Here is a 16,437-nt window from a genome sequence, read left to right on the forward strand (position 1 = left end):
TTTACTCCTTGTAATTTGCTAAGTCTTACCTTGTATAGCATTCACAGTTGTCCATTACCATGTATAACTATAGCTTATACTGTCTTTCAATATAAATACAATACTACTCCCACGATTAAAAGGGTGGTGAGATTTCTCTATCATCGACTTGTGTTGCTTTTCTTCTGTAGTGAGGCAGATGATCATAAATCAAGAGATTTAGTACCTATGGCTTCATGGTTATGCATGGCATGCATTCACGCGCCGGTGGTTTGGAGCTACGGATGGAGGGGGTAGAGGAGAAGTAGGCGACGATTCCAACGGTAGAGGGCATGTGTTTGAAATCACAATTTATTTCAAAGGGCTAGCTTAAGTGCATGTTTAGAATTGTGGTGGAAAATATAGATTATACCTTTAGATCAGCTTATAACTTATAGCTTAAGTAATAAGTTTTACTATTAAAAAATTATTTATTGTTTGGTAATCATATGTTTAAAGCACTTTCAAATATGTTATATTTATTTGGATTTAAATTAAAAAAGTGTTTTCTAATGTAGAAATGACGATCATTTGATTTTTTTTTAAAACTTTTGACCAAATCTTTAAAAGTTTGAAAGTTGTAATTATTTGAAATTTGTATGAGTATTTATGCCTATTGATAATATTTTAGAATTTGAACTACATTCCGGATTATCTGGAAAAGTATGCTTGAAGAAAAATATCAAAATAATATATTTTTTTTCAAATGTATTTTTTAGCTTATTTTTGATTAAAAAATAATTTAATATATAACACCCAAACAATATAATTTTTTTCGTTAAAATACTTTTAAAGGTATTAGCACTTTTTAAGACTCCAAACATAAATCCAAATATGTCCTAAACTGATGGGAATATATAGATTTAATTATTATATTATTTAACATCCTTTCACGTGATGGTCAGACTCCTTAATAAGTAAATCCATCATGTTGATTGTGGAGTACTTGATTAACTGGGTGAAGTGTAGAGTAGGTTTGGAATTTAGAACTTCTACTCTAATACATACCATAAAAGGTTTAGAAAAGCAGAGAATGAAATTAGCAGTGAAAAACATACCCTCATGACTGTGAGTGATTTTCATATATATAGAAAGTACAAGAATTTAAACAATACCAAGAGATAGATAATTCAAATACAAGATTACAATTCAAATATAAAGAAGGTAAGAAAAGATGAGATAAGCCCTACAAAATATATAGGACCTGCAGTTTGAACTTGATTTGGTTGTGAGCTGTGAAAATTTGGCTGTTGAGTGAGAATATTAATGATGTTGGGGTTCATCTGATTTTCTTGATTAACAGTAATTAGGTGGAGCAATGTAGATCTCTCTTCATTTAGCAAAGAGAAATAAGGAAAAAAGATAAAAAAATGGAGTGAAAAGTAGGAGGAAGATGGAGAAAAAAGGGAAGTATGAGCCGGGGAGGCTGAATTTAGAGTAGGAGCGGAGCTTCTCCCTTTAGCCGGTGGACTTTTCTGGCGGGTGTTCGGGGGAGCTAGCTTTTATTTCTGGAGGAGCAGATAGATAGGCAAAACTCCAATATGAAACACTAGTTTTAAAAGCTCCTAGCTCTTCTCACATGTACTAATCCCTATTTTTTTTTTTTGTCCACATCTCAAACGTTACAAATTCAACCCACCTTGATCCCTGTCACCAGATTTCAAAATAGCATCTCGATTGTGTATGTATGGGCAAGAAGGGCATTACAGATTTACAAAGCAAAACCCATTAATACATGACACAAATGAAAGCCTGCTATAGCTATTTCCATGCAAAGTCGTCTATATAGCTCAAATCATAATACATCAAACCAGACATAAGTGTGGACTCCATATACTGATCAAGAAGATCCAAGTCAGAGCTCCCAACTGAAGCATTCATGTTCTGGTTACCCTTAGCTAATTCACTGATTTGATCGGTTTCCACCTCACAAATCTGATGATACTCGTTTTTCTCAAATTGCTGTTCTTGTCTCAATATTGGTCGCTCTCCTTCTATTCTCGGTGTCCCACAGTGTTGGAGAGGAGCAGTTTCCCTCTCATGATTTATGATCCCAAACCCAGATGAATTCAAGGAAGAGGAAGAGGAAGATGAAGAAATATAAGGTGTGTAGCCAAAGTTTGAAGCAACATTAGGGTTTCGATCTTCAGTGGTGGTTATGGCCATGGTTTGAAGCAACGAAGGCGGAGGATTAGGTATTTCCATTTTCATAGAATCTGTGTTCTGAGAATTCAGTGTGAAAACTGAAATGGGTTGCTGATCATGGCGGCTTTGTGATATACTGCATGCAACCTTACCGAAGGCTTTCTGGTGAGAAGATATTAGATTGTGAGTGTTTGGGTCCAACCCTTGGGAGAGAAACCTTTTCTTGATGCACGAGTTCCAAAAGTTCTTCACCTCATTGTCTGTTCTTCCAGGGAGATGCTTGGCTATCTGAGCCCATCTACTTAATATTAACCCCACAAAACGCTATTAGAACATACAGATGAAGAAAGTTGGAGATCGAGAAGTATAAAGAAGAAATACTAAGCTTTCTTTGAAGAAATGAGCCTTACTTGTTGCCTACAATTCTATGAACATCAATGATGATCTGTTCTTCTTCTGGAGTGAACGAACCCCTCTTAAGATCTGGTCTTAGATAGTTTATCCATCTCAATCTGCAACTCTTTCCACACCTATGCAAACCTGCAATTTCAATTCAGCTTAGTTAGCAAACAATTCTTTGGTTTCATGCAAGAGAGAGAGAGAGAGAGGCAGCAATTACCAGCAAGTTTTGGGACAGAACTCCAGCTTCCATGTCCACGGGTGGTGAGATATCTGATGAGCTTCTCATCTTCTTCAGGAGACCATAGCCCTCGTTTAATCTTCTGTTTGTTGCAGCAACGATGGCTGCCCATGATCTTTTAGTGTATTTTGTTTGATCAACTTCTTGAGCAATTTGGCTAAAGCCTAATGAACCATGTAATGCATTGCGAAAGGTCCTCTATAATGTCCCCTAATGGCCCCACCATTAGAAAAAATAGAAAAAAATTTGAAAAGAAACGGAATGATCTCTTGCATAAAGCTGAATAATATAATTAGCACAACAAAGATGACTGCAATCGGGTTATGTTTCCTTGCAAATATCCGTCTTCATGTTTGTAATAAATTGCTTAAGCTAGCCACACGAGTGAATGAATATATATATACATCTATATTCTTGATTATTAATATTTAGCCAATTCTCAGGTTAGGTTTCAATGGCTACATTGTTCTCCGGAAGTAAGAGGAAAAAACTCGATCATCATGACCCTTTGGGCCCAAAAGAAAATTCCATTTGAGAAACGTGCTGGATGGATAACTTGGGTTGCACTCATCATGAGGAGGACCCAAGGGGTACTCTAATTCATGAGTGTGTGGTGGCTCTCTCTTCAACCATTGGACATTTCATCTCCAATTAATATAACGCCCCACTTTTTGACAACATGAAAACTCATCATTGACCAATATATATACATATATGTATGTATGTATGTATGTATGTATGTAGGACTCCAAAAATGAACTGATATATATGAGAAAGCTTAAATTTGGAATATTGTTAGAGTGTGAAAGCTATAAGTTTATAACTAAACTTTCGTCTTATAGAAAAGTAAAATAAGGAATTGAGAAGTGTTAGGTCTACAAAAAGATCTATCAAAAGTAAATTTACAAACTAACGTAACTTAATATAAAATATTAAGGCTCCGTTTGGATTCAGAGATGAGATGAGATGGTTTTAGATGAAAGATAAAAGTTGATAAAAATATTATTAGAATATTATTTTTTAATATTATTATTGTGTGAGAATTTGAAAAAGTTAAATTGAGATTTGAAAAAGTTGAATTGTTTATTATATTTTGTGTAAGAATTTGAAAAAGTTAATGATGAGACGAGATAAGATTGATGAAACACTTTTTGAATCTAAACGGGACCTAAATCTGCTTTCTATAAAAAAAGGTTTTATAATCTAATATACGATATTAACCCATATATATTATTTATAAGCCTTTTTCTTAAGAAACCCTTTTGTCTATCATTCATTTCTCAAGCTATAAAGAAGGCCATGATCATACTTTCAACCTTCACCATTTTTGTTTTTTTTCCCCTTCTAAAGAGGAAACTAACCTCAAATAGTTGGAGTTTCTACAGTTTGAGGGACTTTTACTCAAGATTATATGGCCGATCTTCTTTTCAATACTTTTATTAAAATGCCTGCATATTGACATCAACGATATTCAATCCTTGAACATATATATAAGTTTATCACTATAATTCTAAAAAAAAGAAAAGAAAAAAGAAACTACAAAGTAAAAACCACACTCAGATCAAAATCACAAACCCAAAAAAGTATTTAATTAGTTTATTTTATTCTTATGGCTGAGAGTGGGTGAAAAGTTTTTAAGCATCGATCTCTCTGTCTCTGCTGATCTTATAAACACACAAATTAATATAGTTGGATTGCTATTTAAGAGGGTAATATATATAGCTAATAAATATATGAGATTAAACTTCAAAAAATATAAAACGATTATAATTGATGAATGAAGTTTAGAGTCTTTGATATCATGTGATCAGATCAGACCATGATTTGCCTTAAAAATTTCAGTTCATGAAAAAAATAGATTTAATTATTTATATTTATTTTAAAAAGATACAATATAAATGTCGGTAATTAAAGTCTTTAATATCACGTAATATCACTTTATCTTAAATATTTAAATGCTGTAAAATTAAAGTTAATTATTTATATATATATATTTTTTATCGAATTGAAGGACACATTATTATTTTTATTTAGTACTCATTGCCAGCTGGAAGATTAATACACCGCTTCATTTCGACAATGACACACAACCTTTTTTTCATGTGTTGTTATGATCGATTAGGCAATGGATTTTCAAAGTATTTAGTCTGTAATTCATGCCGCGGTCCCATGTTTGTTACTTGTTTTTGTCATTTAATTTGACGTGGTACGTTTGATTGAAATTATTAAAATAGATCTAATGTATCATATGAAATTATATCAATTTTATAAATTTACTTCTATAAAATTTTTTTGTAGCTGTAACACTTATCGTCGGTGATAATTTATCATTTGTGTCGTATAATTACTTGGGGTCTTTAAGATTTCAAGTCCTTTGTATTGAAAGGTTATTCGAATAAAAATTAAATGAGAAATAAAATAATTCTTCTAAGAAATTAAAATGATTTGAATAGTTAAGATAAATTTATTAATAAAATATTGAGGTGCATGGCATGATAGAAACAAAAAGACTTTGCTTAGAAAATCACGACTGCATATAGGTAGTATTAATTAATATTTGGATTAAAAGTGAAAACATATTTCCATTAATTTCTTTGAACTTGCAGATCAAATTCTATTTGAAACAATATTATTAATATTTAATCTGGTTCTACGTAAACATTATATATGGTGCTGCAGGCTAGCGCCATGCACCCAGAGCCCTACGTACCGTCGGGCGTTGAGGAGTGTATGTATATGGTGTGATTACTTCTATCTCTGACTCTCTCCCAAAATTACTTTGGTATTCTAATTTATATTTTTAAAGCAAGTGATTAATTATTATATGATGCACGTACCAATCATTCAATTAATTATATATAGTTACTTGTTCCATTTTTGGTTTTGTTTAATTTGATGGCCGTTACGTTTCTTAAGAATCCTTTCTTAATTTTGGGCAATGTGGTCGAGATTGGACCAATCTCACTACAAACAAAAATGACGTTTATAACAGATTATTCGTGACGAGAATGATCATTAGGGACAAAAATAGATTCATTTTAATAGGAAATAATCATTTTCACAAGAAATATAAACAGTTTTCTTATAGTATTAATGACTTAATCTTCTGCTATATATATATATATATATAAATTAATATTTGGACGATTGGTTATATATGGTGGCCCTCATCCATTGTTCCACACGCCATAACAATTAATTATCAAATACTAATGTTGAAAACTTTGTACGGCTAAGAATGAGAGGCAAACATAAAGGGTAGGCTAATGTTCTTCAACCAGCACCGTCGATCCCTTTCTGCAGATAGACTGAGTCTTAATTGATCAATTTGTCAGCACAAAAAAATTAGGGTTGCGTAGCAGTCTTACCATTCTTGACGTTGTTTCATGAATGTCTGCAGATATGTCTCTATCTCATATTGTCACCAAAATATTGCATAGTTTGAGTAAGCTATTGACTTAAAAAAGAGTGCTCTGGCCGGCCATCTAATGACTTTCTTGTAACACTGATTACCAAAAATATTCAAGCAATGCTTATGCACCCCATAACAGCTAATTCGTCATGATCAGTTTCTTTGATCTAAAGGAATTATTTTTCTTGGGAATTGACTAAAAATAATCATAATGCTAAGTTATATTATTATATGCTAGTTTCAGGTTTGCTAACTATTTGGGCTTGTATTTGCAAGAAAGGAAAAGGTTTTCAGCCTTTCTGATGAAGAAAAATAACAGTTTGTAGATGGAGTGTTCTTGTGGATAATTAAGCTTAACACTTCAAACATATCTAGCTATATTGTAACTCTCATTATTTATGACTCGACTGTTTGACTAAATCATGAAATTCGACCAGCAACTGTTCATCTCTCTCTCTCTCTCCCCCTCTGTGAAGCTAATTTGGTTGATCACAAAAATAACGTGATTATGAGTTTTGCTACAAATCAACAACTGTTCACATTACACACCTCACACATGATGTGAAAATTTATTTATTTATTTTTTTCTTATGGCGTGGGGGTATTTTTATACGGTGCGAGGTGTAGGGTGATGATTAGTGACTGATGAGAATAATTATTCTATTATTTAACGCTATGGCATAACTTACCCATAGGAAATTGTCGCCATTCGAATCGCATGCATAAAGTATTTATGACAAAAAACCTTAGCTTATCATAGCTAGGGAATCTATCTTTGAGGTAAAACTCTTAATTATTTTAGGTGATTGATTGACCAATTGAGAATTAGATAGATCATTCTTTAAAGATTGATGATATTTATGCCCTTAGTTGTCACTGCATTCTTAATCAATGTTTCTTTTAATGATTAACAAAAATACCCATGAAAGCAAGACATTAATCATGAAGGACGTAATAATGACTATATGGTGATAATTGGTTTTGTTTTCTTTATCCAGAACAGAAGTCTTCACCATTATAATTGATCAATTTCTTCGTAAACGACATATTCCATGATGAGTCACATATCATGAAATCTAGAACTAGCCGAGAAAAGTCATAAAAATTCAAACTTGTAGTACTTTCTTTCTAACTATTCATATATTCACAAGAAATCCTGGTTTTTCAACCCTTGCGATGAAGAAAAAGGGTGCAGATGATGAAGTGCCTTGGCTAGCTGCTGGATGTTTAATAAGCTTACAATTCAAGCAAATCAATTATCTAATTCTAACAGATTATTATTTTGAATGGTCTCTCACTACAAGAAAAACGGACTTTTGTGGCCATTGAATTGCGGCGAAAAGACTATTTGTGATCAAAGCAGACTCATTTTAGTTGTAAATAGTCATTTCGTTGGAATTAACTGGCCACAAATAAGCAGTTTTCTTGAATATATATATTCTATTCATATATATATATATATATATATATATGATGTTTAGAGGGGACAAGAAAAGACAACTACCACTAACTTTGGTATGACTACTTGTCTCGAAGCAAAACCGTGCTATAAATTACGGGATAAACATGACCACCTTAACCTAAATCTTTAGCTTAGGATCAATTTAATAACTTATAACCTAAATATATAATTTTCAAGGAGGTTTTCGCTCCATGTACGTTAAGCCACGTCATCGAGTTCGATTTTCTTATAAAATTTTGAATTACCTTGTACTATTAGACACCAAAAGATTGGAAAAGTCATCATATTAACATTTTAGATATATATATATATATATATATATATATATATATATATATGGAATCCTAAGAGTGTGGAACGCGTTGTATTCTCTCCTACACCTCATATTTCTTCTATATATATCTAAGTTTTTACGGTTAATAATAGATCAAGAGTGTATGTCACATTTAAAATTAAAACTATACAATCATGTTGTAAATAAAATTAATAATTAAATATTTTTCAGTGCATGATCATGACACAAGAAGTGCAGTACTGCTAGATTATATCAACAACTCGTAGACTTAACCACACGCTCAAGTGTTTACCATGACTAATATTAAATTTGACCAATATACCATGCATGACTAAGGGCAGGTTTGGGAGGTGGGATGAGACACAAAATTCTCATCTCATCTCATCTCATCATTACACTTTTTTCAAATCCTCATACAAAATATAATAAACAATTCAACTTTTTCAAATCCCAATTCAACTTTTTTAAATCTCAATACAATAATAATACTAAAACATGATATTTTAAACACTAAAACAAAATACAAAATTCTCATCTCACCCCCCAAACCTGCCCTAACTATACATCTTATCGTCAATATATAAGAGGATAGCACGATCGAGCTAACTCTTCGATCTAGTGCCAGGCCATCAACACACGTACATGACTTGTACGTTACACAACTATATATTAATATTCTTGATAAATATATGTCGATTTGGCTTTAGGTAGCTAGCTTGCATTCATATGTGATCCTTGGCCAAGTTGTTACCCGTACTATAAGCCAGCGGATCGACGACCTGGCCGGGTTAGAAAAAAGAAGCTTGAATGCATATGTAATTAAATTATGAGAGTACGTACAACTTATTTTGTCCTCCATTTGAGGCCTAATATTAATTAAACCAAGTCTTATACATCAGGAATAGGCCCGTTTGGATAATAAAAATGTTTTATCTCGTTTCATCTCATTTCATCTCATAAATTTTTTCAAATTCCCACAAAATTTAATTAATAATTCAAAATCTTCAAATTCCAAAATAATAATAATATTAAAAAAAATATTCTAACAATTAATATTTTATTCAACTTTCAAATTTCATTTAAAACCATTTCATCTAATCTCAGTATCCAAACCGCACCGTATTTCTGCTCTATCTTGCTACCTCTTCTTCTTAGATATTTTGGTGTTATTCAATTATGAAGTAATATCTTGTACTTAATATCTTGTACTTCAACTACAAGAAGTTTTGTTAGCTGGTTGAAAAATTGAATCCACCATTTTTGACAAGTTCTTACACGATATATTGGTTGCCACAAATGATTTGGGCTTCGTGGCCATGTGGCCATTACTGAACATACATGGAGGCCGCCTAGTAGTTTTGCCCCGTGATAGATAAATGGATGAAGTTGTGTTAGACATAACATCAAATCATGAATGCAAAATATGATTTTATCTTTAACAAGTAGAATGTAAAATGAACTAGGGTCCATCTCATTAAAAGCTTATTACCAATGATAAATACATGTTGACTGCGAAAGTGACATATGCAAGTCTGACTCCGTCATCTCTTGGATAATTAATTTTTGGTCAAATTACCTTGGCTTCCCCCACCTCATGCCAACATATTGACGATTTACACTTCCTACCATATATCGCCTCGTAATAGGCCATTTGGATAGTCGTTTGGTAGCTATTATTGTACTCAAATTTGATGAGTGGGACATGATTTTTCCAAGGTCCCTTAAAATCCAACGCGCAGCTCTCAGCATGTCCTCTAACATATATATCATCCTTTCCGATTGTCCATCAGTTTGGGGATGATAAGCACCGCTGAACTTCAGTTTGGTGCCTACTACATTTTGTAAACTCTTCCAAAAGTGGGAGGTAAACCTCGGATCTCGGTCCGATACTATAGTCTTAGGGTCTCTATGTAATCTAACAATCTCCCTTATGTACAGCCGGGAGAGTATACTTAGTGTGTCCATCATGGCGATGGGTAAAAAACGAGCACTCCTGGTTAACCGATCTACGATCCCCAATATGGCGTCCTTTCCACTAGGGGTTTTTGGTAGTCCAACCACAAAATCTATGGTGATATCTTCTCGTTTTCATTTAGGAATAGGTAAAGGTTGCAAGTTACCTTCCAACCTTTGGTGCTTTGCCTTTACCCTCCAACACGTAGAACATCTCTCGATAAAGTAAGCAATATCTCGCTTCATTCCTTCCCACCAGAATCCTTTCTTAAGACCTTGATATATCTTCATTCCTCTAGGGTGTATCGAATATGGTGAGAATGAGTTTTGACCAGTATCTATTCTAAAATCTCTGAATTGATCGGAACCATTTTCCTTCCTTTGAACAGCAAGGCTACATCCTTGCCCAAGCTGAAATGCATAGATCCTTTGCATCTGTAGGTTCTTTGTCGAATCGTCAACAATTTTGGACCCCTTTCTTGATGGTCCTTTAGCTCGACGAAATCGCATACCCTAATCTGCTGCAGGGTAGTGAAAATTTCTTATGGTGGTTGATTCTTTATCATCAGGTGTCTCATCTCTTTCAAGAGTGAGTCCTCTTCTGAGAGCTCTCTTGTGTCTCTCATCTTTTACTTGTGATTTAAGGCATTGAAGACTAAATTGGCCTTTCCCAGGTGGTACTTAATTTTGCATTCGAAGTCGCTAATAATCTCCAATTTAGTTTTCCGTTGTCTCATGTTAAGGTTCTTTTGGGTGAAAAGATCCTTTAAACTCTTGCAAATAGGTATACACTTTGCATTCTTCACCATACAGGTAGTGTCGCAATATTTTCAAGGAAAACACTATCGTCATGAACTTCATGTCTTGAGCTGGTTAGTTCCTCTCATCGTCCTTCAATTGTTGGGACATATAGGGTACCACCATACCTTCCTGCATCAGAATGCAACCTAGGCTGTACTTCGATACGTCACTAAACATTGCGAATGACTTATGAGGCATGTGTCACTAACCGTTCACACTTGTCAGTACATGCAAACTTAACATTCTTCCTATTTAGCCGTGAGTGACTAACTATACATCTTATCGTCAATATATAAGAGGATAGCATGAGCTAATTCTTCGATCTAGTGCCCATCAACACGTACACGACTTGTTACACAACTATATATTCTTGATAAATATATGTTGATTTGGCTTTAGGTAGCTAGCTTGGATAGTGAAAGTGTTTCATCTCATCTCATCTCATCAATTTTTTCAAATTCCCACACAAAATTTAATTAATAATTCAACTTTTTCAAATCCCAAAATAATAATAATATTAAAAAAATATTCTAACAATATTTTATTCAACTTTCAACTTTCATCTAAAACCATTTCATCTCATCTCATCTCAATATTCAAACCTCACCTAAGTCTTTCTGCTCTATCTTGCTACCTCTTCTTATAGATTAGGTGTTATTCAATTCTGAAATAATATCTTGTACTTCAACTACAAGAAGTTTTATTAGCTAGCTGAAAAAATTGAATCCACCATTTTTGACAAGTTCTTACACGCTATATTGGTTGCCACAAATGGTCTGGGCTTCGTGGCCATGTTGTGGCCATTATTGAACATACATGGAGGCCGCCTAATAGTTTTGCCCCATGATATATAGATAAATGGATGAAGTTGTGTTAGACATAACATCAAATCATGAATGTAAAATGAACTAGATTCCATCCCATTGAAAACTTATTACCAGTGATAAAAGACAAGTTGACTGTGAAAGTGACATAATGCAAGTCTGACTCCGTCATCTCTTGGATAATTTTTGGTCAAATTACCTTGGCTTCCCCCTTCTCATCCCAACATATCGGCGATCTATAGTACTTCCTATACCACACATCCTTGTAATGGGCCATTTGGAGTGTTGCTTGGTAGCTGTTATTGTACGCAAATTCGGTAAGTGGTAAATGATTTTTCCAAGGTCCCTTAAAATCCTACGTGCAGCTCTGCGATACCCCATATGATATGGATAAGAGTAGGTGGTGTATGAGATCCCACATTGCTTGGAAAGGAGAAGTTCTTACTCTTTATAAGGTTCCAATAGGGCTCCAATTGTATCATTGACTAGTCCTTTTGGAGTATAGGCCATGTGGTTTGGACCTTCCATTAGGGCGTTACAAATGGTATCAGAGACAGGTTCCAACTAGAAATGTAGGACTTTAGTCATGCCACCTATAATAGACAGGCCGGACGAGGACGTCGGAAATTTAAGGGGGGTAGATTGTGATACCCCATATGATATGGATAAGGGTAGGTGATGTATGGGATCCCACATTGCTTGGAAATAAGAAGTTCTTGCTCTTTATAAGGTTCCAATAGAGCTCCAATTGTATCATTGACTAGTCCTTTTGGAGTATAGGCCATGTGGTTTGAGCCTTCTATTGAGGCATTACAAGCTCTTAGCATGTCCTCTAACATCTACATCATCCTTTATGATTGTCCAATAGGCATTGCTGAACATCAATTTGGTGCCCACTGCCTTATAAACTCTTCCAAAAGTGGGAGGTAAACCTCAGATCTCAGTCCGATACTTAGTGTACAATCGAGAGAGTTTACTTAGTGTGTCTATAGTGGTGATGGGTAAGAAGTGTGCACTCATAGTCAACCGATCTACGATCCCTAATATGGCATCCTTTCCACTAGGGGCTCTTGGCAGTCCAACCACAAAATCTATAGTGATATCTTCTCATTTTTATTCCGGAATAGGTAAAGGTTGCAAGTTCCCTTCCAGCCTTTGGTGCTCCTCCTTTACCTTCTGACGCGTAGAACATCTCTCGATGAAGTGGGTGATATCTCGCTACATTCCTTTCCAATAGAATCCTTTCTTAAGACCTCGATATATCTCCATTCCTCCAGGGTGTATCGAAAATGGTGAGAATGTGTTTTGAATAGTATCTATTCTAAAATCTCTAAATTAGTCGGAACCACTTTCCTCCCTTTGAACAGCAAGGTTCCATCCTTGCCCAAGCTAAAATGCATAGATACTTTGCCTCTACAGATTCTTTCGAATCCTTAACAATTTTGGATCCCTTTCTTGATGGTCCTTCAGCTCGACGAAATCGCATACCCTAATCTGCTGCAGGGTAGTGAAAATCTCTTTTGGTGGTTGATCCTTTATCATCAGGTGTCTCATCCCTTTCAAGAGTGAGTCCACTTCTGAGAGCTCCCTTGTGTCTCTCATCTTTGACTTGCGATTTAAGGCATCGAAGACTAAATTGGTCTTTCCAAGGTGGTACTTAATTTCGCATTAGTAGTCGCTAATAATGTAACACCCCGTATTTTAGTGTATTTTTAATTGAATGATTATTTTTATTAAATTAAATATTAGTTCTCTTGTTTTAAGTTTATCAGATTTTTAGTTGGTTTATTTTTATGATTTTTAATTTGTGAAAATTATTTTGATATGCTTTCTTAATATTAATTATTGTTATGCATTTAAATTGCTCTTTATTTTAAATTAGTTTATTGTTGGGTTTAATTATTTTATTTTCATTTAATCACTATGTTTAAATTATTTTATTTGACTCGTTGTTTTGAAATTTTTTTTGTTAGATCATTTTTGTGACCCAAGATGTAAGGATTGAACCTCATTTCTTTCCCTCACTTTTTCTTTTTCCCTTTTTCTTTTCTTCTCCTTTTCTTTTTCCCCCCATTTCTTTTTCTCCCCTCCCTCTCTTCTCTCCCGCGCGCGAGACCTCCCTTCTTCCGTTTGTGCGTCGTTCTCCACCATGCGCCACCGTGCGCCGCTCGTGTCCGTCACCGCCCCTACCATTTGCTTCCCCTTCGGCCGGTGACCTCACCCTCCGATTTCTAGCCCCTCTCGTTCTGCCATTCTCCTCCACGCACGGCATCAAGCCGCGGCCTTCTTTGTGTTCCTACGCCGCCGTCGTGCCACCTCCAGCCACCATCTTTTCACCACATCTTCTTTGACCTCCTAGCAACCTAAACTACCCATCCCCAGCTCCGATCCACCACCGGTGAAGCCCCACCATCAATATTTTCGTTTTGTACATTTTGGCCTCCAAACACCTCCCACGCCGCCACCCACGGCCAACCATCACCACCATTAGCTTCCCCGACATCCCTAAGTCATTCCCTAGTAATCTCGAGTCTTGGTTTGTCCCTGTTCAAAAGTGAGTTTTTGAGACCCACGGCCCAATGCATTTTGCACTGTCCTGTTGCTGTGCCGCCACCTCTTGCACCTCCGTGATCCTTCAAAAGTTATATTATAGCACTGTAAGTATTTTTCCAAAAAACTTTCGTGATTTAAATGTATTTTTGCTAACTCATTTTTTTGTGAACTGGTTGGTTATGCTGGACTGAGGAGTAAAGGGGTTGGATGGATTGGAGAATGGAGTTGTTTATGTGTTTTGGACTGTGTTGTGAATTGTTGGATTTTGGATATTGAGACGTTTCATGTACATTGCATATTTTCATGCATGATCATGTTTGTAAATGAAAACTAGGTTTTCGTGTAATTGCATTCATGTTCATGTGTTTATTGAAAACTGGATTTTTATGTGAGAAAGGATTTTTGGGTGCATGTGTATCACGACTCCAAGCCGAGATGATGTATTATTTCGGTGGAGCTCCTCTGGTCACTTGGGAGCGGAATATACTGAGTGATGTCTCCTCGGTTGTCGTTGGGCGACAACATGATTTGACGGGATGGTAACGCTCTCGTGCCGACTCCGTGGCCCTGCACGAACGCGCTGGCGTGGAACTGGACATCGCTCGTTACGAAGTCACACGCACGGTTGTTACCCGTGGTGTGGCGAAGGGAGCCAGGGTGTGCGAATGGTCCCTAGGGGAGATCATGGTGCATATGGTAAAATTGGTTAATGGGCCATTTTCTGGGAAAATGGTGAGTTCTTGGATAAATGGATTATTGGGCTATTTTTTGGGAAAATAGCGTGTGTTGGATAAAAGGATTATGTGTGGGTCATTTTCTGGAAAAATGACAGATTATTATTTTTGGGTCAAATGGGATTTTGGCGTGTGTTAGAAAATATTCATTTGCGGAGAAAATGTTGTTTTGAGAATAATGCATACTTCATCATATGCATGCATGTTGGTTGCATTAATGCACTTTTATCTCGTGGGTTGTTTGGATTATACTTACATGCGGTATCATTTTATAGTAACGCAGATTTTGATACAGATGTTGCTGAGAGTGAGCCTGAGGATTCGACTCCGCCCGAGGAGTGATATGGGATCATTCGTATTTGTATTTAGACTTGTATTATATTTTTATTTTGGGATAACTGTATAACTCTCTTTAAACATTTTACTTATGTTAATTTGTATTAAAAATTCTGGTACTTAGTTGAGTTACTTAAATTATCCGCTACGTTGTTCATTGTACACTGTTGCATGTACACACACTTGGCACTATTGTTGGGATGCGTGACTATGTTGTTATCATCCGGGTGTCTCGATTCTCGTGTTCCCGTACATTGGGGCTGGGGGTGCCACAAATAACCTCCAACCACTTCTGTTGTCTCATGTTAAGGTTCTTTTAGGTGAAAAGATCCTTTAAACTCTTGTAATAGGTATACACCTTGCATCCTTCACCGTACAGGTAGTCTCGCCATATCATCAAGGCAAACACTATCGCCACCAACTCCATGTTGTGAGCTGGTTAGTTTCTCTCATCATCCTTCAATTGTCGGGACGCGTAGGCTACTACCATACCTTCCTACATCAGAATGCAACCTAGGCTGTACTTCGATGCGTCACTAAACACTATGAATGGCTTATGAGGCATGCATGACTAACCGTTCACACTTGTCAGTACAAGAGAACTTAACATTTTTCCTAGTTAGCCTTGACTAGACTCGATAGCTAGAGAATCCCTCCACAAACCTCCGATAGTAGCTAGCCAATCTTAGGAAACTCTTCACCTCCTGCACAGAGGTAGGTCACTGCCATCCTACTATCGCCTCAATCTTACTTGGGTTAGCTGAGACTCCCTCCTTGGATATCACATGACAGAGGAACCTTACTTCATCCAGCTAAAACTCACATGCTCCTCAGCACGTCCAGAATATACTAAAATGTCATCTATGTAGACTACTGCGAATAAGTCCAAAAACGGCTAAAACACCTCATTCACAATGTCCATAAAAGTTGCTAGGGGGGGGGGGGGTGTTAATTAATCTGAAAGGAATCACCATCAATTCATAATGGCCATACCTAGTCTGAAAGATTGTCTTTGGTATGTCGCCCTCCTTAATCCTCAATTTGTGATATCCTAGACCTAAGATCAATCTCAAAAATCACTATTGCACCCTGCAGCTGGTCAAATAAATCATTTATCATTGGCAATGGGTTCCTATTCTTTATAGTCACCTTATTCAGTATTCAATACTCAATGCACATTCTAAGGGTCCCATCTCTCTTTTTCACGAATAGTATTGGTGCTCCCTAAGGTGAAATGCTTGGCCTGATAAGTCCTTTCATCAAC

General features: G+C 35.8%; 1 protein-coding gene across 2 annotated transcripts; it reads right to left on the reverse strand.

The window, feature by feature from the left end:
• Positions 1-1,058: 1,058 nt before the first annotated feature.
• On the reverse strand, positions 1,059-3,172 carry LOC108980058 (transcription factor MYB8-like). Of its 2 annotated transcripts, none has more exons than XM_035686050.1 (3): positions 2,783-3,172; positions 2,574-2,703; positions 1,059-2,461 (listed from the first exon to the last, which is right to left on the reverse strand). In XM_035686050.1, exons 1-3 carry the CDS (start codon positions 2,913-2,915, stop codon positions 1,780-1,782), a joined length of 945 nt encoding a protein of 314 aa, XP_035541943.1. In that variant the 5' UTR covers positions 2,916-3,172; the 3' UTR covers positions 1,059-1,779. The 2 variants fall into 2 exon arrangements, with proteins under 2 accessions (XP_035541943.1, XP_035541942.1); XM_035686049.1 differs by having other exon boundaries at positions 1,236-2,464; positions 2,783-3,126.
• Between the last annotated feature and the right edge of the window lie 13,265 nt (positions 3,173-16,437).

Source organism: Juglans regia, chromosome 15 (assembly GCF_001411555.2).
Source record: "Juglans regia cultivar Chandler chromosome 15, Walnut 2.0, whole genome shotgun sequence".
Classification (NCBI taxonomy): domain Eukaryota; kingdom Viridiplantae; phylum Streptophyta; class Magnoliopsida; order Fagales; family Juglandaceae; genus Juglans; species Juglans regia.